The sequence below is a fragment of the Lipotes vexillifer genome, unplaced genomic scaffold, assembly GCF_000442215.2.
Source record: "Lipotes vexillifer unplaced genomic scaffold, Lipotes_vexillifer_v1.1 scaffold977, whole genome shotgun sequence".
Taxonomy (NCBI): Eukaryota; Metazoa; Chordata; class Mammalia; order Artiodactyla; family Lipotidae; genus Lipotes; species Lipotes vexillifer.
Genome location: NW_006783088.1, coordinates 5647211 through 5664764, shown reverse-complemented (window position 1 = coordinate 5664764; position 17554 = coordinate 5647211). Strand labels below are relative to the sequence as shown.

At 40.1% G+C, this 17554-nt stretch overlaps 1 protein-coding gene across 1 annotated transcript in view; it reads left to right on the top strand.

Moving 5' to 3' along the window:
• HSD17B12 (hydroxysteroid 17-beta dehydrogenase 12) overlaps nucleotides 1-17554 on the top strand; it is a 159345-nt gene that overhangs the window by 110905 nt on the left and 30886 nt on the right. Inside the window, exons 5-6 of the mRNA XM_007455809.1 lie at nucleotides 8252-8316; nucleotides 9162-9206. Coding sequence (XP_007455871.1) covers nucleotides 8252-8316; nucleotides 9162-9206 — 110 coding nt within the window. The remainder of the gene's footprint in view (nucleotides 1-8251; nucleotides 8317-9161; nucleotides 9207-17554) is intronic.

Here is a 17554-nt window from a genome sequence, read left to right as displayed (position 1 = left end):
CCGGACCGGGGCACGAACCCGTGTCCCCTGCATCGGCAGGCGGACTCTCAATCACTGCGCCACCAGGGAAGCCCTGTAGATGTATTTTTGATGTATCTGTGGGGAGGAAGGTGATCTCCATGCCTTACTCCTCTGCCATCTTGAAGGTCCTCCTTCTTTCCTATTTGTTGATTGATTCATCAGTCAGTAATACACTAACTCATTCAAGAAGTATAATTCCAGAGATATAGCAGTAAACAAAACTGATATTGTTTTTGGTTTCATAGAAGACAGCCAGTGAACAAGTAACTGGGAATGTGTTGCATTTAATGACAGGGTATGTTACGGAGGAAGCTAAGAGTATTGGAGATGATCTCTCTGAGAAAGTAATATTTAAGTTGAGACCTGAATGCTGATTAACCCTGGGAGAAGAGATGTTTCCCAGTAGAAGAAACAGTATGTACAAAACAGTATGTACTCTGAGGTGAATGTGCTTGGCAAATTGGAGGAACTGACAGAAGATATGTAAATCTAGAGCATGAATGCAAAGGGGATAGTGCTAGAGTCTGGAGATTAAGGAGCACCATATCCCAGAAGGCTTTAGAAAACCAGGTTGATATGTTTGGACTTTATTGGAAGGACAATGTAGACATTGTAGAGTTTTAAGCAGTAAATTGATATCATCCTAGAATTTTAGAGAGATCATTCTGACTCCGAAGTGGAAGGGGCAAGAATTGACACAAGGAGACCAGTAAGGTTATTTCAGCAATGAAATATAAGATGAGGATGGCTTATATTAGGATGATGGCAATGGGAATGGGTAGAAGTGAATTGACTAGAGACATGTTTAGGAAATAGAAATAGGACTAATTTCTGATGAGGTCCTCATCAGAAGTCTTGTCTGACAGAAAGAGTGAAGAATAATGGTAGTCTGTTGTTTTTAATTATTATTGCCAAGCTTCATTAAGTATTTTTTATATGCCACGCATCATGCTAATGAATCCCATTTAATCCCCAACAGTCCTATAAGGTAGATATTAATATTTCTATACCCATTTTACAGACAGAAAACAGGCTTACAGTGATTAAATGCATTGTCCAGGGTTATACAAGTGCTAATTAGCAACCTCCAGGTCAGCTTGAGCAACTGGCTGCTATTTCTCTAAGACAGGAGACTGTGAGCCAGGACCGTTCTGTAGAGAAGAATGATGATTTCGTTTAGGGTTATGTTAAACTTGAGAGAGCTGTGAGAAAGCCAAGTGGAGTTTCAAGTAGACAGTGGCATCTGGTATAAATGCCCTCCTTTGTGTTGAATGAAGCACAAGCCTGATGTAGCCAATCATGGCAAGCAGAATAGGTACATGGAATTTTTAGGAGATTCATCAGGAACATTATTAGACTAAGTATAGTGTCTTATAGTTCCATTAGATGTATTGAATGAGATTGGATTTCCAAAGTGAGAATAAGACTTTGAATTCATATGTATTTCCTTTTATTCGAAAATCACTAATGGTATTAATTAAAGCAAAACCTTTAACTTAAAACTGGGTAATTAGCTGTGATTTCAGAAATGTAAGTAGAACCGTAATTCATGAAACTGATACATATTCCTCCCGTTCGCTGAGATTTAACTACCAACCTTCTGCCAGCCTTCTTCCCTCATCCTCTCTTCCAACGTCATGTATGGCAAACCTTATGTGGTTTTGTAATGAGCGTCACGTAGCAATTTATAATTAAACAGCTGAGGTGAAATGTTCTGTTGTGTTGCTTCAGACTCGATCTTAATTTTTCAATTTCTGAGTAAAAGCGCTGCAGATTTAAAGCCTTGTAAACTCTCTTTTATTTAGAAATTGCTACTCGCAAGTGTAGGAAAACTGTAAAGTTTGCAAAATGTTTTACTTGGTGTTCCAAATATCATCTGTCAGAGTATGAACATGTGCTAGCTACAGCAATATGTTAAATAAGGCAAAGAAGAAATTTTCTTTGCATCACTTTCCAAACTCTGCAGACTGTAAGATTAGATCCTCTCGAATGAAGTAAAGAGGGTAAAGGAACAATTAGGATAAATTCAGTCAGTATAAAGTTATTCTGGTTAACTGTTGCCTAGAGCTCTCTTTTAGAAGGATCTCTCCACTTCAGTGCTGGTCACGAACAGTGAAAACAGAGAGACCTTGGTTGTCTTGCTGCAGCCCCTATGGTAGTGTTGGGTGCAAAATAGGAGTTCAGTGAATACTTGTTGAATAAATGACCACACAACAATAACTCTTTCTCCTCCATCTATTAACATACTAGTATGTTCCAGGCATTGGGTTAAAGATTATATGCATATTATCTCATTTAATTCTTACCCCTATTTTATATATAAAGGCGATGAGGAAACTGAGGCTTGTTGGGGTGAAATAACCCGCATCTTGTTAAGATCTGGTAGTAGTAGAGCCAGGAGTGAAACTTGGGTCTACTGGACTCCAAGATCCATCCCCTCCTAGTTCAAAAGCTTAAGACAGGAGGTGTTTCTCCCTACTTGTGTTGTTACTTGGGTCTACATTTCAATTTTTTTAAATTTATTTTATTTTTTTGGCTGCATTGGGTCTTCGTTGCTGCACACAGGCTTTCCCTGGTTGTGATGAGCGGGGGCTATTCTTCGTTGCGTTGTGTGTGCTTCTCATTGCGGTGGCTTCTCTTGCTGTGGAGCACAGGCTCTAGGCGCGCGGGCTGCAGTAGTTGTGTCGTGTGGACTCAGTAGTTGTGGCTTGCGGGCTCTAGAGTGCAGGCTCAGTAGTTGTGCATGGGCTTAGTTGCTCCACATCATGTGGGATCTTCCCCGACCAGGGCTCAACCCCGTGTCCCCTGCATCGGCAGGCGGATTCTTAACCACTGCACCACCGGGGAAGCCCCTACATTTTTAAAATTCAGTATATTTTGAAATATAATGAGGTAGCAGCATTTTTAAAAATTCATTTTTATTAGCAAACTCTAATAGGTTTTCCATTTCTCTAGGCTTTATATGGGTGCTTGAAACTGCATTAGTGTCTCCAACTACAAATGTAATAAACTTACTATAATATTTTCTACTTTGATATGATAGGAGATACAGAAGACTTTGCATTATTTCATATATATTAGGAAGCCTAACCATTAGGCAGTGTATTTTTTTTTACGTCTTTATTGGAGTATAATTGCTTTACAATGGTGTGTTAGTTTCTGCTTTATAACAAAGTGAATCAGCTATACATATACATATATCCCCATATCTCCTCCCTCTTGCGTCTCCCTCCCACCCTCCCTATCCCACCCCCTAGGTGGTCACAAAGCAGGAGCTGATCTCCCTGTGTTATGCGGCTGCTTCCCACTAGCTATCTGTTTTACATTTGGTAGAATATATATGTCCATGCCACTCTCTCATTTCGTCCCAGCTTACCGTTCCCCCTCCCCGTGTCCTCAAGTGCATTCTCTACGTCTGCGTCTTTATACCTGTCGTGCCTCTAGGTTCTTCAGAACCCTTTTTGTTTTTTAGATTCCATATATATGTGTTAGCATATGGTATTTGTTTTTCTCTTTCTGCCTTACTTCACTCTGTATGATAGTCTCTAGGTCCATCCACATCACTACAAATAACTCAATTTCGTTTCTTTTTATGGCTGAGTAATATTCCATTGTATATATGTGCCACATCTTCTTTATCCATTTATCCGTTGATGGACACTTAGGTTGCTTCCATGCCCTGGCTATTGTAAATAGAGCTGCAATGAACATTGTGGTACATAACTCTTTTTGAATTATGGTTTTCTCAGGGTATATGCCCAGTAGTGGGATTGCTGGGTCGTATGGTAGCTCTATATTTATTTATTTATTTATTTATTTTATTTTATTTTATTTTATTTTATTTTATTTTGCTGTACGTGGGCCTCTCACTGTTGTGGCCTCTCCTGTTGTGGAGCACAGGCTCTGGACGCACAGGCTCAGCGGCCATGGCTCACGGGCCCAGCTGCTCCGTGGCATGTGGGATCTTCCCTGACCAGGGCACGAACCCGTGTCCTCTGCATTGGCAGGCGGACTCTCAACCACTGCGCCACCAGGGAAGCCCTATTTTTAGTTTCTTTTTGTTGTTGTTGTTGTTGTTGCGGTACGCGGGCCTCTCACTGCTGTGGCCTCTCCCGTTGCAGAGCACAGGCGCTCCGGACGCGCAGGCTCAGCGGCCATGGCTCACGGGCCCAGCTGCTCCGCGGCATGTGGGATCTTCCTGCGCTGGGGCATGAACCTGCGTCCCCTGCATCAGCCGGCGGACTCTCAACCACTGCGCCACCAGGGAAGCCCCTATTTTTAGTTTTTTAAGGAACCTCCATACTGTTCTCCATAGTGGCTGTATCAATTTATATTTCCACCAACAGTGCAAGAAGGTTCCGTTTTCTCCACACCCTCTCCAGCATTTATTGTTTGTAGATTTTTTGATGCTGGCCATTCTCACTGGTGTGAGGTGATACCTCATTGCAGTTTTGATTTGCCTTTCTCTAATGATTAGTGCTGTTGAGCATCCTTTCATGTGTTTGTAGGCAATGTATTTTTAAACCACCTTGATTTGTTATGTCTGATTAATCAGGAAAAGGTAGCAGGTTGAAGGTGGTCTCTGTGTGGTTACCCATATCTGTTATTATTGTGTTTGTTCAGATGGACTTTTATTCTCTACTAATTTATTGTCATTTGCTCCTCCCGCATGCCCAACCCAGATACCAAAAATCTAATTTCCTAATGACATCATTATCTCTATAGCAGCTGGTTTTGATAAAGGATTCTAAGTCCAGTGAGGTCAGAAGCAGCGGCAAATGAATTTAGAAGAAACAAATCTTGTGTATGTTCTTGTCATTTTTAAAAAGTGTGAGGTGTGGAAGTGATTTTTAAACAGTAGTATGATGCAGTTTAGAATATTTATATATATAACATTCAGAAATTCTCTGTGTATTTTCTGAGTTTAAAGTACTATACGTATCAGTATTGGTGTTTTACAAAGTTCTGGATGGCGAACGTGGAGAGCACTGCTGGACACGGCGCACTGACGGTTCCTCCCTGCGAGGATCTCGCCACCTTCTTCTTCCCGCTTACCTGTCGTTGTTCTTGGTCTGTCTTCACCTCTGTTCTCCATCTGCCTCATCTCTTCTGTTGAGCTCCTCCCGATCTTGGAACTCCACTGAGAAACTGATGGGAAGTAATTTATATATTCATGGTCCTGTGGTGGTTGGAACTCTGAGATTATATGGACATACCTCGTTTTCTGAAAGACATGGTGTGTTACACGAGTTAAAAGGCTTTTTCATGTCATTGAACAGAAAATGTTCAGTCTGTCTCTCTGGTGCCTCACTTGAAGTATTCAAGAAAACTCACTAATGAACAGATATTTAATGCCAATTTAAAATGCTACCATTTAAGAGGGATTTTCAACTATCTGAAAAATGTTGGAACAACTTGTGGCATTGTTTGGTTTCATGAATCCTATAATGAATCCTCTAATATAAGAAGATGGCATTGCATGCACCCATTCTAAATGAGATTAAATTATAATGGAAATATTTCCATCCTTCCCTCCTACCCAAAGCCTGTTTTCTTCCTTTTCCAAGTCCTTGAAAGCTTTCTGCCTGCTGTTTGGCTGTTGCTGCCACCTAATGTCTCAAAATAAAATTGCAATGAGTTTGCCTTTTCCAAAAGATTCACATTATTGTGCAATTTATGGAAATAACTGTTTGAGAGCAACAGTTGTTTTTCTTTAACTCTTAAGTAATAGCACCCTGAAGTGATTACTTATTGTGAAGACAATATGGGTAGCATATATTCCACTAGCAAAATGTGCAACTAATAAAGCAGGAAGGGATTTAAGAGTCGTAGTCCCTAGTAAAGGACAACTTGCCAGTGTGACCTTGACGTGTACTTCCCTTCATAAAATTAGGCTCAGTGCTCTGAAAGAGCTGTTCCAGGTTTAACACCTTTTTCTTTTCTGTGTGTATTTTTGGTTATAAAAGTATAACCGTTATACATGATGCTGTTTATTCCTTTGGGTTAACGTTCTCAGTGTTGACTGTGTTTTCTTTTAGAGTTGTGTTAGATGATCACGTTTTCACTGTATGAGTAGATAGCTTTGATGGCTTTCCTTTGCTCGGTTAGCAGAGACAGATCTGAAGATTTTCTGTTGTAAATACAGCCTTACCCAGAGTAACACTTCCTTGCTTGCTTAGTTATGTGTGGGCTTCTTTACCTTGGCTTTGGCCTTGTAACAGAAGTTGCAGAGTTAACTGTGCTGCTTACAAAGTTCCTGGATTTTTTTCTTTAATCCGTATCTGGACTTTAAATATTTATAATTACACTATTCAGTTTTCTTTACAGTTTTGAAATAGAGCATTAGTATTTCCATGGGCTAGAAAGAGATCTGAAGATAGAAGGTTTTCTAGATACAGGAGAGTGAAAAGAGATGGAGTTTGCCGTATGTAACAGCATTTTCTTTATTTTATTTTTTAAAAATGTTTATTTGGCTGCGCTGAGTCTTAGTTGTGGTACGTGGGATCTTTTAGTTGCGGCATGCAGGATCTTTTAGTTGCGGCATGTGGGATGTAGTTACCTGACCAGGGATCGAACCCGGGCCCCCTGCTTTGGGAGTGTGGAGTCTTAGCCACTGGACCACCAGAGAAGTCCCCGGCAGCATTTTCTTGAAATCATGAAGAATGTTACAATTTGGAAAAAACCTTTCCTTGAGGATTCTGTAATCTTAAACTGACTTTGTAAAGAATATTTTGTTTATGGATAGTGTTTTAACAGATATTTTGGTTGTTGCTGTTTCTCTTAGTAACATTGTAAGTAAGACATTCATCCTTTATAATTCAGTAGATGGTTAAGACAAAGTTGAATGAACATAAACCCTCACCTTCAACTAGTTTTGGCTTAATTGTTAACAGATCTTTTATAGAATTGATTCCTAGACTTCTGGTGGGTGGAGAACCTTTTGAATAAAATAAAAATAAAAATGGATTTGAACCTGCTATTATTTTTTTGTTTAGATACCATCCCTATTCAGATGGGCAAGAATCTGAATTAAATACAGTTTGCTTTGCTACTGTCCTTTGCCTACAGACTTTTCAGACAGGTTTCAGTGATCTTGTTCAAGCCATCCTGACCGAATTGTACCAGTAAAATCTTGAGACTCACAGCCTGAAGTGACTGACTTACTGCTAAATATAGAACTCTTATTGCTTTGAACTGCTAATTTTGTTAGTCTATTGAAAAAGTTACTACTATCAGGTTTATCAGGCCCAATTCCTTATAAGCTTGAGCAGAACGACCAGAATTTCATTATCTTTTTGCTGCTGAAACCTTTCCTTTCTGATGCTCTACAGTTTTATTAAACATTGCTGCCATATTTCTGTTTATTATGCAATTATTACTCACAGTTTTTCCTGAACTGAATACTGAATGAAGGCATAGGATGGCTTTAAAGTAGTGGTTAAGAGCCTAGCCTCTGAAGTCAAATTTCCTGAGTTTGAACCCTAGCCTTACTTTGCTCTATGACGGTGCACAAGTTACTTAACCACTGTGAACTTCAAGCCTTCCCGCATATCCCAGATGAGGTCTGGGACAGGCTCCCATAGCACTCTGTACTTTGCAATGAAATAATTGTTTTAATCCTTTTTGTTTAGTGCCTTTCTCTTCCTACTGGATAGTTTGCTCCATGATGCCAGAAACTGCCTTTTTCTTTATGGTTTTTCTAGTTCCTGACATGTCTTGCACATAGATGAATGGTAAATTTTGTTGAATGATTAAATGAACTCTCATTTAAGAGGTAAAGAAACTGAGATGTGTATCATGCATGACTTACCCCAATTCATACATTTTCTGAGACAGTTATAAGTAGAACTCAAGTTTCCGGTCTCCTACATAATAGTACTTTCCACTCTTTCTACTACACTATGAAAATTGAAGATCTAGAGAGGGGTTAAGCAATATCTACAAATAATTGTACTACAGAGGCAGAATACACACATACTTCAAGAGGCTAGGGAAATTGAGAGGCAAATAAAAAGTCCTTTTGCCAGGGGTTGGGTATAGAAAGGCTTAATGAAGGAGGAAACATTTGAACTGTCCCTACAGGTAGATTTTTGACAGGTCACTCTAGACATAAACAGCATTTTATGTAATTGTATGTATCATCTTAGTCTTGATATCTTTAATCTCTTTTTTTTTCAATAGATCTCTAAAATGTATATTTTAGCCAGCTAATGATCTTGTCTTATTTCAGTGAACAACGTGGGAATGTCATATGAGTATCCGGAATACTTTTTGGATGTTCCTGACTTGGACAGTGTAAGTCGTTCTTTATAGATTATGGTCACAAAAAGAATGCACATAGGTGTGTGTGAGACAATATGGTATAACGTTCAGGCTCTGAGCACTAGAGTCCAACTAACGGCCGAGGTTCACACCCTGGTCCTTCTACTGTACCTGAGTTACCTGGGGAATGACCCAACCATACTTAGTCTCCATTCTCCTGCCTGTAAAATAGGCAGCTTTACAGAGATGTTAGAAGGATTGAATGAGAAAATATTTATCACCTCATTTGTACAGAGCCAGCTTCAATAATAGCTACAGTTTTCTATTATCACTTTTATTACATCAAAACAGCTCTGTTTAAGTATTAGGATTCTAAACATCAGTTTAAAAACCATAAATGTGTTAATATCAATATAAAGCAATATGGTTGATTCAGATAAACTAGCTCTACCAAAATGAAAGCTATATCCTTGATGCATGTACAATTCTTTAATAAAAGCTAGCAAAGCATATCATTGAAGGAATATGTAAATTTAAAAAAATTGTTGAAAATCTTAGATTCAATAATTTCTCCTTTCCGTGTTAGCAGAGGGGAAACTGTATATTTATTTTAGGTTTAGTATGTCTTTTGGCTTGCACATTTCACTTGTACATATACCTTGAATTTTGTATATTAGTATGAATTGCTGCATTTGGTAGAAAAGTACTATCACAGAGTAAAATAAAATCTCCCTCTTTGCCCCAACTCCTCTCATTTTCCAAGTTCTTTATTGTATCTGGGGAAACTTTCAATGCATCTCTGGATCACTTACATATGTATCTAATATGGTTACTTCCATGATCAAATCTATATAAAATTATCAATATTTCTTTTGCAGACCATCAAGAAACTGATAAATGTTAATGTTCTTTCTGTTTGCAAGGTAAGCAGCTTCTTTATAAATATGTCATCTTCTTTTGTTTTTTTTTCTATTTAAAAACACTGAATCAGTTTGTTCACTTCAGTCAGCTCTTGTTTTGATGTAAGTACATATTCCAGATGAAAGCAATCTATTTCCTCGTGTCTTCAGGAAATAGAACTTAATGCCAAACAGGTGTCTGTATAGTTTTACTTTTTAACAAATGAACATTTATTAAATGCCTCCTATACACAAGCACTGTAGTAGGCCCTGGGATTATACAAACTAACTTAGGCTGAAGGTAGATTGTTTTACAAAGTTTTCATCTACATATAATTCATCACTGATAAATTGTTTCCATTCCATATCCCCTGTGGTCTACTTAAGGTGATGAGCTAAAGGTTGTGGGAAAGCATTGTATGGGGAGTGTGGGACCATAGGGTAATGAGAGTGATTTTTTATTAGCCACACATGAAAACTACTCTCATTTCTAGTTGCTAGGCATTCATTATAGCCATGTCACTCGTATATGCCAACAAAAGACACCACAGCTAATATATGATAAAAGGACGAATAGCTAGGAAGTATGAGCATCTGAACACCATGTCCCCTTCTTTTTTTTTTTTTTTTTTTTTTTTTTTTTGTCACACTGTGCGACATGCAGGATCTTAGTTCCCTTACCGGGGATCAAACCCCTGCAGTGGAAGTATGGAGTCCTAATCACTGGACTGCCAGGGAATTCCCATTTCCCCTTCTATTTTAACAGCAACTACAATGAGATATCACACCTTGATTATACATACCAGACCAGAAGAAAATATTGCCTGAGGCAGAATTTCCATACGTAATGTTGGGTAGTTTAAATTTGAACATAATGTTGGAAAAGCCTAATTATTTTCATTAACTCTTATATTACTAATTTAAGAAAACCAAAAAAACATTTAGCTCAGAACTATTAGAAGTGACCAGATAAATATAAATAAGAACGTAATTATTACTTTTTACTTGATGGCATAGTCTTGATCCTTTATTCTATTGTGATATTTAAAAGAAAAGCTCTCCTTGGGTCTTCATTTCCTGAGAAATCATAACCCTTACATGGTTGATTTCAAGTTAAAGGACCCTAAAATCTTAACCCTTGGTCAGCTTTTCATATATGGCTGTGCTTCTCCCTGTGTAACATATATGCTGCTTTTAAAGTATGTAGTTAATTCAGTCTTTATAATTTCAGTCTTTAGCAATATGGTTGATTCAGGTAAACCAGCTCTACCAAAAAGAAAGCTACATTGTTGATGCATGCACACTGTGTAACATTTGGAAGCTTGCTACCTAAAGGCACCTCTAATGAGTCATATTGTAATATGACAAATAATTTTATAAAACAAATAATTGCTGTATCTCTTTTGTTGTTGTTATTAACCAAGATTTTTTCTCAAGTAGTTTGTGAGGCAAACTATCAGTACAAACAAGTGCATCTGTGATTAGCTTTGGATCAAGTCCCACATGCAGAAAATTAATGCTTTTAAAATGTGGTTAAGAGGACTTCACTGGTGGCGCAGTGTTTAAGAATCTGCCTGCCAATGCAGGGAACACAGGTTCGAGCCCTGGTCCGGGAAGATCCCACATGCCGCGGAGCAACTAAGCCCGTGTGCCACAACTACTGAGCCTGCGCTCTAGAGCCCGCGAGCCACAACTACTAAAGGCCGCGCGCCTAGAGCCCTTGCTCTGCAACAAGAGAAGCCACCGAAATGAGAAGCCCGCACACCGCAACGAAGAGTAGACCCCACTCACCGCAACTAGAGAGAGCCTGCGTCCAGCAACAAAAACCCTATGCACCCCAAAAATAAAGAAATTTAAACAAAACAAAACAAAACAAACAAAAAATGTGGTTAATGTGCATGTATCTGTATAGTTTTAAAGGTATTTCCCTTGGCATACTATGTAAATGTAATCGTTCTTCAATAATCTGTATGAGGGCTTCTCTGGTGGCGCAGTGGTTGAGAATCTGCCTGCCAATGCAGGGGACACGGGTTCGAGCCCTGTTCTGGGAAGATCCCACATGCTGCGGAGCAGCTAGGCCCGTGAGCCACAACTACTGAGCCTGCGCGTCTGGAGGCTGTGCTCCGCAACAAGAGAGGCCGCAATAGTGAGGGGCCCGAGCCCTGCGATGAAGGGTGGCCCCGACTTGCCGCAACTAGAGAAAGCCCTCGCGCAGAAATGAAGACCCAACACAGCCATAAACAAACAAACAAACAAATAAATAAAAATAAAGGAATTCCCTTAAAAAAATAATCTGTATGAGGTTTCAAGTTAATTAAATAACTCCATCATTTACTAGTTATATGGCCTTGAGTGAATTACTTACCCTCTGTGCTTCAGTTTTTCATCTATAAATTGAGGATGATAATTCTCCTTACCTCACAGAGTTGTTTTGGGAATTAAACAAGGTAATATGTGTAAACCTCTTTAGAATAGTGCCTAGATCATACTAAAGCCTCTAAAAAATGTTTCTATTACTTTGTTAAACTCAGAGATGATAAAGATTTTTAGTAAACATGTGCAACTGTTACTTTTTTAGCAAGCAAATTATTATTATTATTTTTGGCTGCATCGGGTCTTCGTTTTGGCATGTGGGATCTTTCTGTAGCGGCGTGTGGGCTCTTTGTTGAAGCACGCAGGCTTCTCTCTAGCTGTGGCTCACAGGTTCCAGAGCGCACGGGTTCTGTAGTTTGCAGCCTGCCAGCTCTCTCGTTGTGGCACTCAGGCTTAGTTGCCCCGCGGCACTTGGGATCTTAGTTCCCAGACCAGAGATCGAACACGCATCCGCTGCATTGGAAGGCAGATTCTTTACCACTGGACCACCAGGGAAGTCCCATAGCAAGCAAATTTTTTGATCAAAATTAATATCACTTCTAGTCTATAGTTTGTTTTATGGTTTTGCCTTTTGAAATGACTGATTTGTACTATTGTTTTGATAATCTTTTCTAATACATTTGGCTAAATGCTTAAAAATAATGAGAGTTAAAAAATAATGAGTGTTTTATTATGTACATGTGTTTCATAATATATTGTAATGAGTTAATCATGAAAAATATTTTCCAGTGTTTAAATTGTATTTTATAGAATTGTGGGGTTTTAAAAATTATCTTTATTGGAGTATAATTGCTTTACAATGTTGTGTTAGTTTCTGCTGTACAACAAAGTGAATCAGCTATATGTATACATATATCCCCATATCTCCTCCCTCTTGAGCCTCCCTCCCACCCTCCCTATGCCACCCCTCTAGGTGGTCACAAAGCACCGAGCTGATCTTGCTGTGCTATGTGGATGCTTCCCACTAGCTCTCTGTTTTACATTTGGTTGTGTCTATATGTCAGTGCTACTCTCTCAGTTTGTACCAGCTTCCCCTTCCCCTGCTGTGTCCTCAAGTCTGTTCTCTACATCTGTGTCTTTATTCCTGCCCTGCCACTAGGTTCATCAGGACCGTTTTTTTAGATTCCATATATGTGTCTTAGCATCCGGTATTTGTTTTTCTCTTTCTGAACTTACTTCACTGTGTATGTCAGACTCTAGGTCCATCCTATAGCATTGTTGATGCTAGCTCCAAATTAGTCTCCTGATAATTTTAATTCCTCTATCAGATGAACTGTGCAAAGTTTTTACTCTAGATACATTAGTATCTTCACCTGGGATCTTCTGCTTGTCAGTACTTCTGTGTTTGTATACCCTTACACTCTAAAACCCTGGCTTCCTCTGTCTCCCAAAACATGCATTTTGGGCTGGCAGTCTACAGAATAGTAGTGATAAAAGGCCAAGGTCCTGACCTTGATCTGTGAGAACCAGTCAGCTTGCTGTGCTCTGTAGTCACACACCGCATCCTTCAAGCAGCATCGGAGCACAGATCAGCGTGTGCTGGTGGTGGTCAGCTCATGGCCCTGCTTAAAGATGAGTAGTACAGTGGTGGGAGATGTGGATGAAGCACCACCTGTCGCACAGCACTGGAGAGGATCTTTCAGTTTTCTTTAAAGTAACGATGAAATAATACTGATGCACCAGTCCTAGTGTCTTGACAAATCATAAAATGCTTCTCCCACCTCTTTATTCTTCCTCTTCCACTTTCTTTTTTCCCATGGGCATGGATACTTTTTCCCACGAAATGAGTCAGAGACAAATGCCAACTTATTAAACATCATGCCCTATCATATTGTGAGCCATACTGATGGTAAGTATCACCAGCAGAAGGGCTGGATATATGCTTAAAGTTTTTATATGTGAACCTCTTTTTGCAAGTCACATCCCATTTACAAAGCACTAAGGGAGTTTGCTATTTAAAACACTTTTTCGTTAAGCCAAACAATCATCCTTTAATTTATCTTGCATGTAAATATGCATTTTCCTGTCCTTTTGTGATAGGTACTTTTAGTGGAAAAACAATTCAAAATTCTCGATTGATTTATCATGGAATTAGTAACATCTGGAGGACAGCCAATTAGCCTTCACTGTACTATAGGCAGGATCCGGGTCATTATCATCTGTAACACAGTGGACTAGTGACTTTTCAGGTGTGGATATGGTTTGATCAAACAGCAGGAGGTGAGTGGTGTGCAGTGGCCAGAAAAGTAAATTAGGACATGATTGTGCAGGTCCTTGAGTGCTGTGATCAAGAGGGCAGAGAGCCTTAAAATAGAAACAAGGTGTGATCTGGTGTACATTTTAGAAAGACAGTTCTAGTGGCAGCGTGGCCTGACAATGTGTATTTTATGGTATGTGTGTTGATCTTGTACTGAGAAGGGACATTCACCGTGATGGAGTTCTGTGTCTGTCGCTCCCAGGTTTAGTGTTCTTTCGTGCTGCTGTGATTTGCCCTATAGTATATTTTGATGAATTGTGCCTGTTGTCCTTTAGTTGACTGTGTTATGTTGCAGGGCCAGGGCTACATTTTCAGTATCAGTGGCTGTTTGGAGCCCTGGGGTAACTTAAAAGAAGATGAAAATTAGTCTGGCTCTAGAATGGTGGCTGGATGTGGAGAACCAGGGCATGGATGTCTGTAGCCTAATGCCTTAATAAATGTATCGAAAAAGGCTTATATGAGAAAGAGAACAACCTCTTCTCGCCATCAATATTGGTCCAAGTTTTATCTCCTCACCAAACCACATGATAGGGGCTGACCATCTGAGAAGTGTGCTAGGAAAGATTGGAAAAGTCAGCTTGCCCTTGTGACCTTGGGTTTGTGCCTCTAATTTGGAGATATTTCCTGGGTAGGGCCCAGCATCCGGTTGGAAGCCTGTGCTGCCTCATGAGTATTGAATGACCTGGCTTGACCTCCCTTCAGGTCCAAGATTAGTGCTTGGTCCATGTGTTCCCATCCTGTATCAATAGGTCAGATGATAAAAATCATATCAGTCCCCCATTCCAATAGAGGAATAAAAGAAGTGAAATATCCTGACCGAGGGAATTACAGGTCATCAGCAGATGAAGTGGCGATGAGTGGTCCCCAGAATATTGAGGAAGAAATATTAACAAGAATAGTTGTGACTGTAGACCCCTGATGTTCAATTAAAGAGTCCAGATTAGCTTTCCCAGGCCTTTGTCTCCCCAGTTCCATCTGATTATTTCACTTTTCATCTTATCCAATAATTTAGGATTATTCCTTTCTTCTCTCTCTCTCAGTGACTCCTTAACTGGGCTTTCCCTTTACCAGGTTAGTTGAGGTAACCCAAGGGGTATTTAGAAGCCTTGTTGCTTGCTTTACAGTTTTGCTCTTAATACCTTCAGGGTTAAATTTAGTCTTGTTCTTATTCCCTGCAGAGCAGGAACGTGCCAAGGTGAGGAGAGCAGTGGTGTGGAAATTCTACATAGGTGATTGATATGGCAGGTAGATAAGCCTTCAACTGGAAGAAAGGTCCTCCTAGCCAGGGCTTTTTTCCTTGTGATTTCAGATGTTCTGTGACTAAAATCTAAGGTAAGGCTTATTTCGCCTCAGGAACAATGACCTTCAGACCAGAAATGATGGAGTTTAGAGATAATTTTTTAGAATTTATTTATTTATTTATTTATTTATGGCTGTGTTGGGTCTTCGTTTCTGTGCATGGGCTTTCTCTGGTTGCGGCGAGCGGGGGCCAGTCTTCATCGCGGTGCACTGGCCTCTCACTGTTGCGGGCTCTCTTGTTACGGAGCACATGCTCCAGACGCGCAGGCTCAGTAGTTGTGGCTCACGGGCCTAGTTGCTTCGCAGCATGTGGGGTCCTCCCAGACCAGGGCTCGAACCCGTGTCCCCCGCATTGGCAGGCAGACTCTCAACTACTGCACCACCAGGGAAGCCCGGAGTTTAGAGATAATTAACCCTCCAGTTATTGAGCTACACCCTTCTACAGTAGTTCCAGTTTTATGCATGGAAGGGGTTTCCATCTCAGAATTTGGAGAGTTTACAAATGAAATTGTTGTATTGCTATTGGTTGTTATTAGAGGAATCATGGAAAATGGGGAACGTGCCACAACTCCAGAGACAGGTATATACAAGTCCACTTTCAAACAGGTAGCACACTGAGCACCAATCCAAAGACAAGCTCTGAAGCAGATCTTCTTTGCATTGTTTCTTACTGTTTTGAGATCACTTGTTTTAACATCTGCCACATTCGGTGTTGCCTTCCTTCTCTAGGCCTGACTTTCTTTGATTCCTTTAATGACAGTTTTAGGACCTCAAGACCCCATAGACTCTATACTCCTTTTCAAATGAACATGGCCCAAACCATATTACCTGCACTTCCCACAGTTTACCTAAGTCTTCTGAAGGTACTGGGCCCTGAAGCTGCAACTGGGCTTGGTGAATACAGTGTACGATAGGGAGTGGCCCTTCCTACACCTGGATCCTTTTGGAGATTTCCAGACCATCATTCTGACAAATAGAGGGGATGTCCCAACCTTCTTTATTACCTTTCTTAGAACAGAGAAGGAGGTGGGTGGAGGTGTGACCCAAGGAAAACTTTATTAACAATTTCCACTTACAGTGAAGTGCCACTGAGTTTTGTGTGTCTTAGTTGGGAATGGGGAGGAGGAGTATTAAGCAGGGGATCAGAATTTAGTTCTTCCTTCACCAGATAATCAGCCAAAGTGGAAACTTGAAACCGTGTCTTATTAGGAGTGGTTGAAGGAACTAGAGATGTTTAGCGTGGAGAAGGGACATGTGACATCACACGCAGGCACATGTGTGCACACCACACATCTAATCAAGGCCAGTTAGTTCAACCTCCTAAGTATTTTGCAAATCAACTCACTTTTTATCCCCAGTGATAAAAGGTGAGTTTCCTTCTGATTCTAGGCCAGAGATTGCAAATCAGTTGTCTGTGGGCTGGTTGTGCCTACCAACATATTTTGGTTGGCTCCAGCTGTGTTTTCATATTGGGACATTTCACACCCAAATTTCTAGCTTCTCTTGAGAAAAATCTAAGACTAGGGTAACATAGACCTGAACTGCTGCATGGCAACAAGTGATTAGAGCTGAGTAACAGCTGAGCATGCTGAGTAATTAGGCCTGCACTCTCCAGATTACCACAGTCCCCACTAGTCTGACTTAACTGCACTCATTTATGTTACCCACCTGCACCTTTTAGACATTTGAGTTCCTGTTCCCCTGTTCAGTAACTCCAAGTATTCAATCTACTCAAACTGAATCATTGCTCGCTTGGTTGAGTTGAAGAATTTGAATGGCTTTGACTAAATCAATCTCTTCCATCCCTATGATTATCTGAAATCAAATCACTTGGAGTATGAGGCCCTTTGCATGCTTTTGAAAAGTCAGGTTTTTTTCTCATAATACCACTATATATTCATTGTACGTCACTTAGCCATAATGCTGTGCCCTGCCCATGGGATAGACATTAATAATAAATGTTTGGATGGATGGACAGATGGATGAAAAAGTACAGGAGAAGCGCTTGTTTACTTTTTCTTATATGGATTTGCCTCTGGCATGTGACTTAGTACCAGTAGGGGGAGCCCTGTATTAATTTGGAAATCCATCAGAAGAATCTCTGTTCAGCAGTCTAGTTGTCTTTAATTTAGGGATTATGCTAAGAATTTACCCCCCCCCGACTCTGCCCCAAGAATTCAAGTTAACAACAGTAGGAAATTTATAAACTGTAGGAAGGAGAGTATGACCCTCACCATTGCTCCCACCCAGGGCTTTTCAGAACGAAGACATTCCAAGTTAATATCTAGAGTCTTTTAATCCACTTGAAAGCAGCTATCATTAAGCTCTTAAAAATTTCCAAATTTGGGGGCACATTTAGCCCTTAGAGGCTCATAGGAATGGGCTGCTTCAGGCACAACCACAAAATGATGGGTTTGCCAAACTACATGACAACCACTCTTTC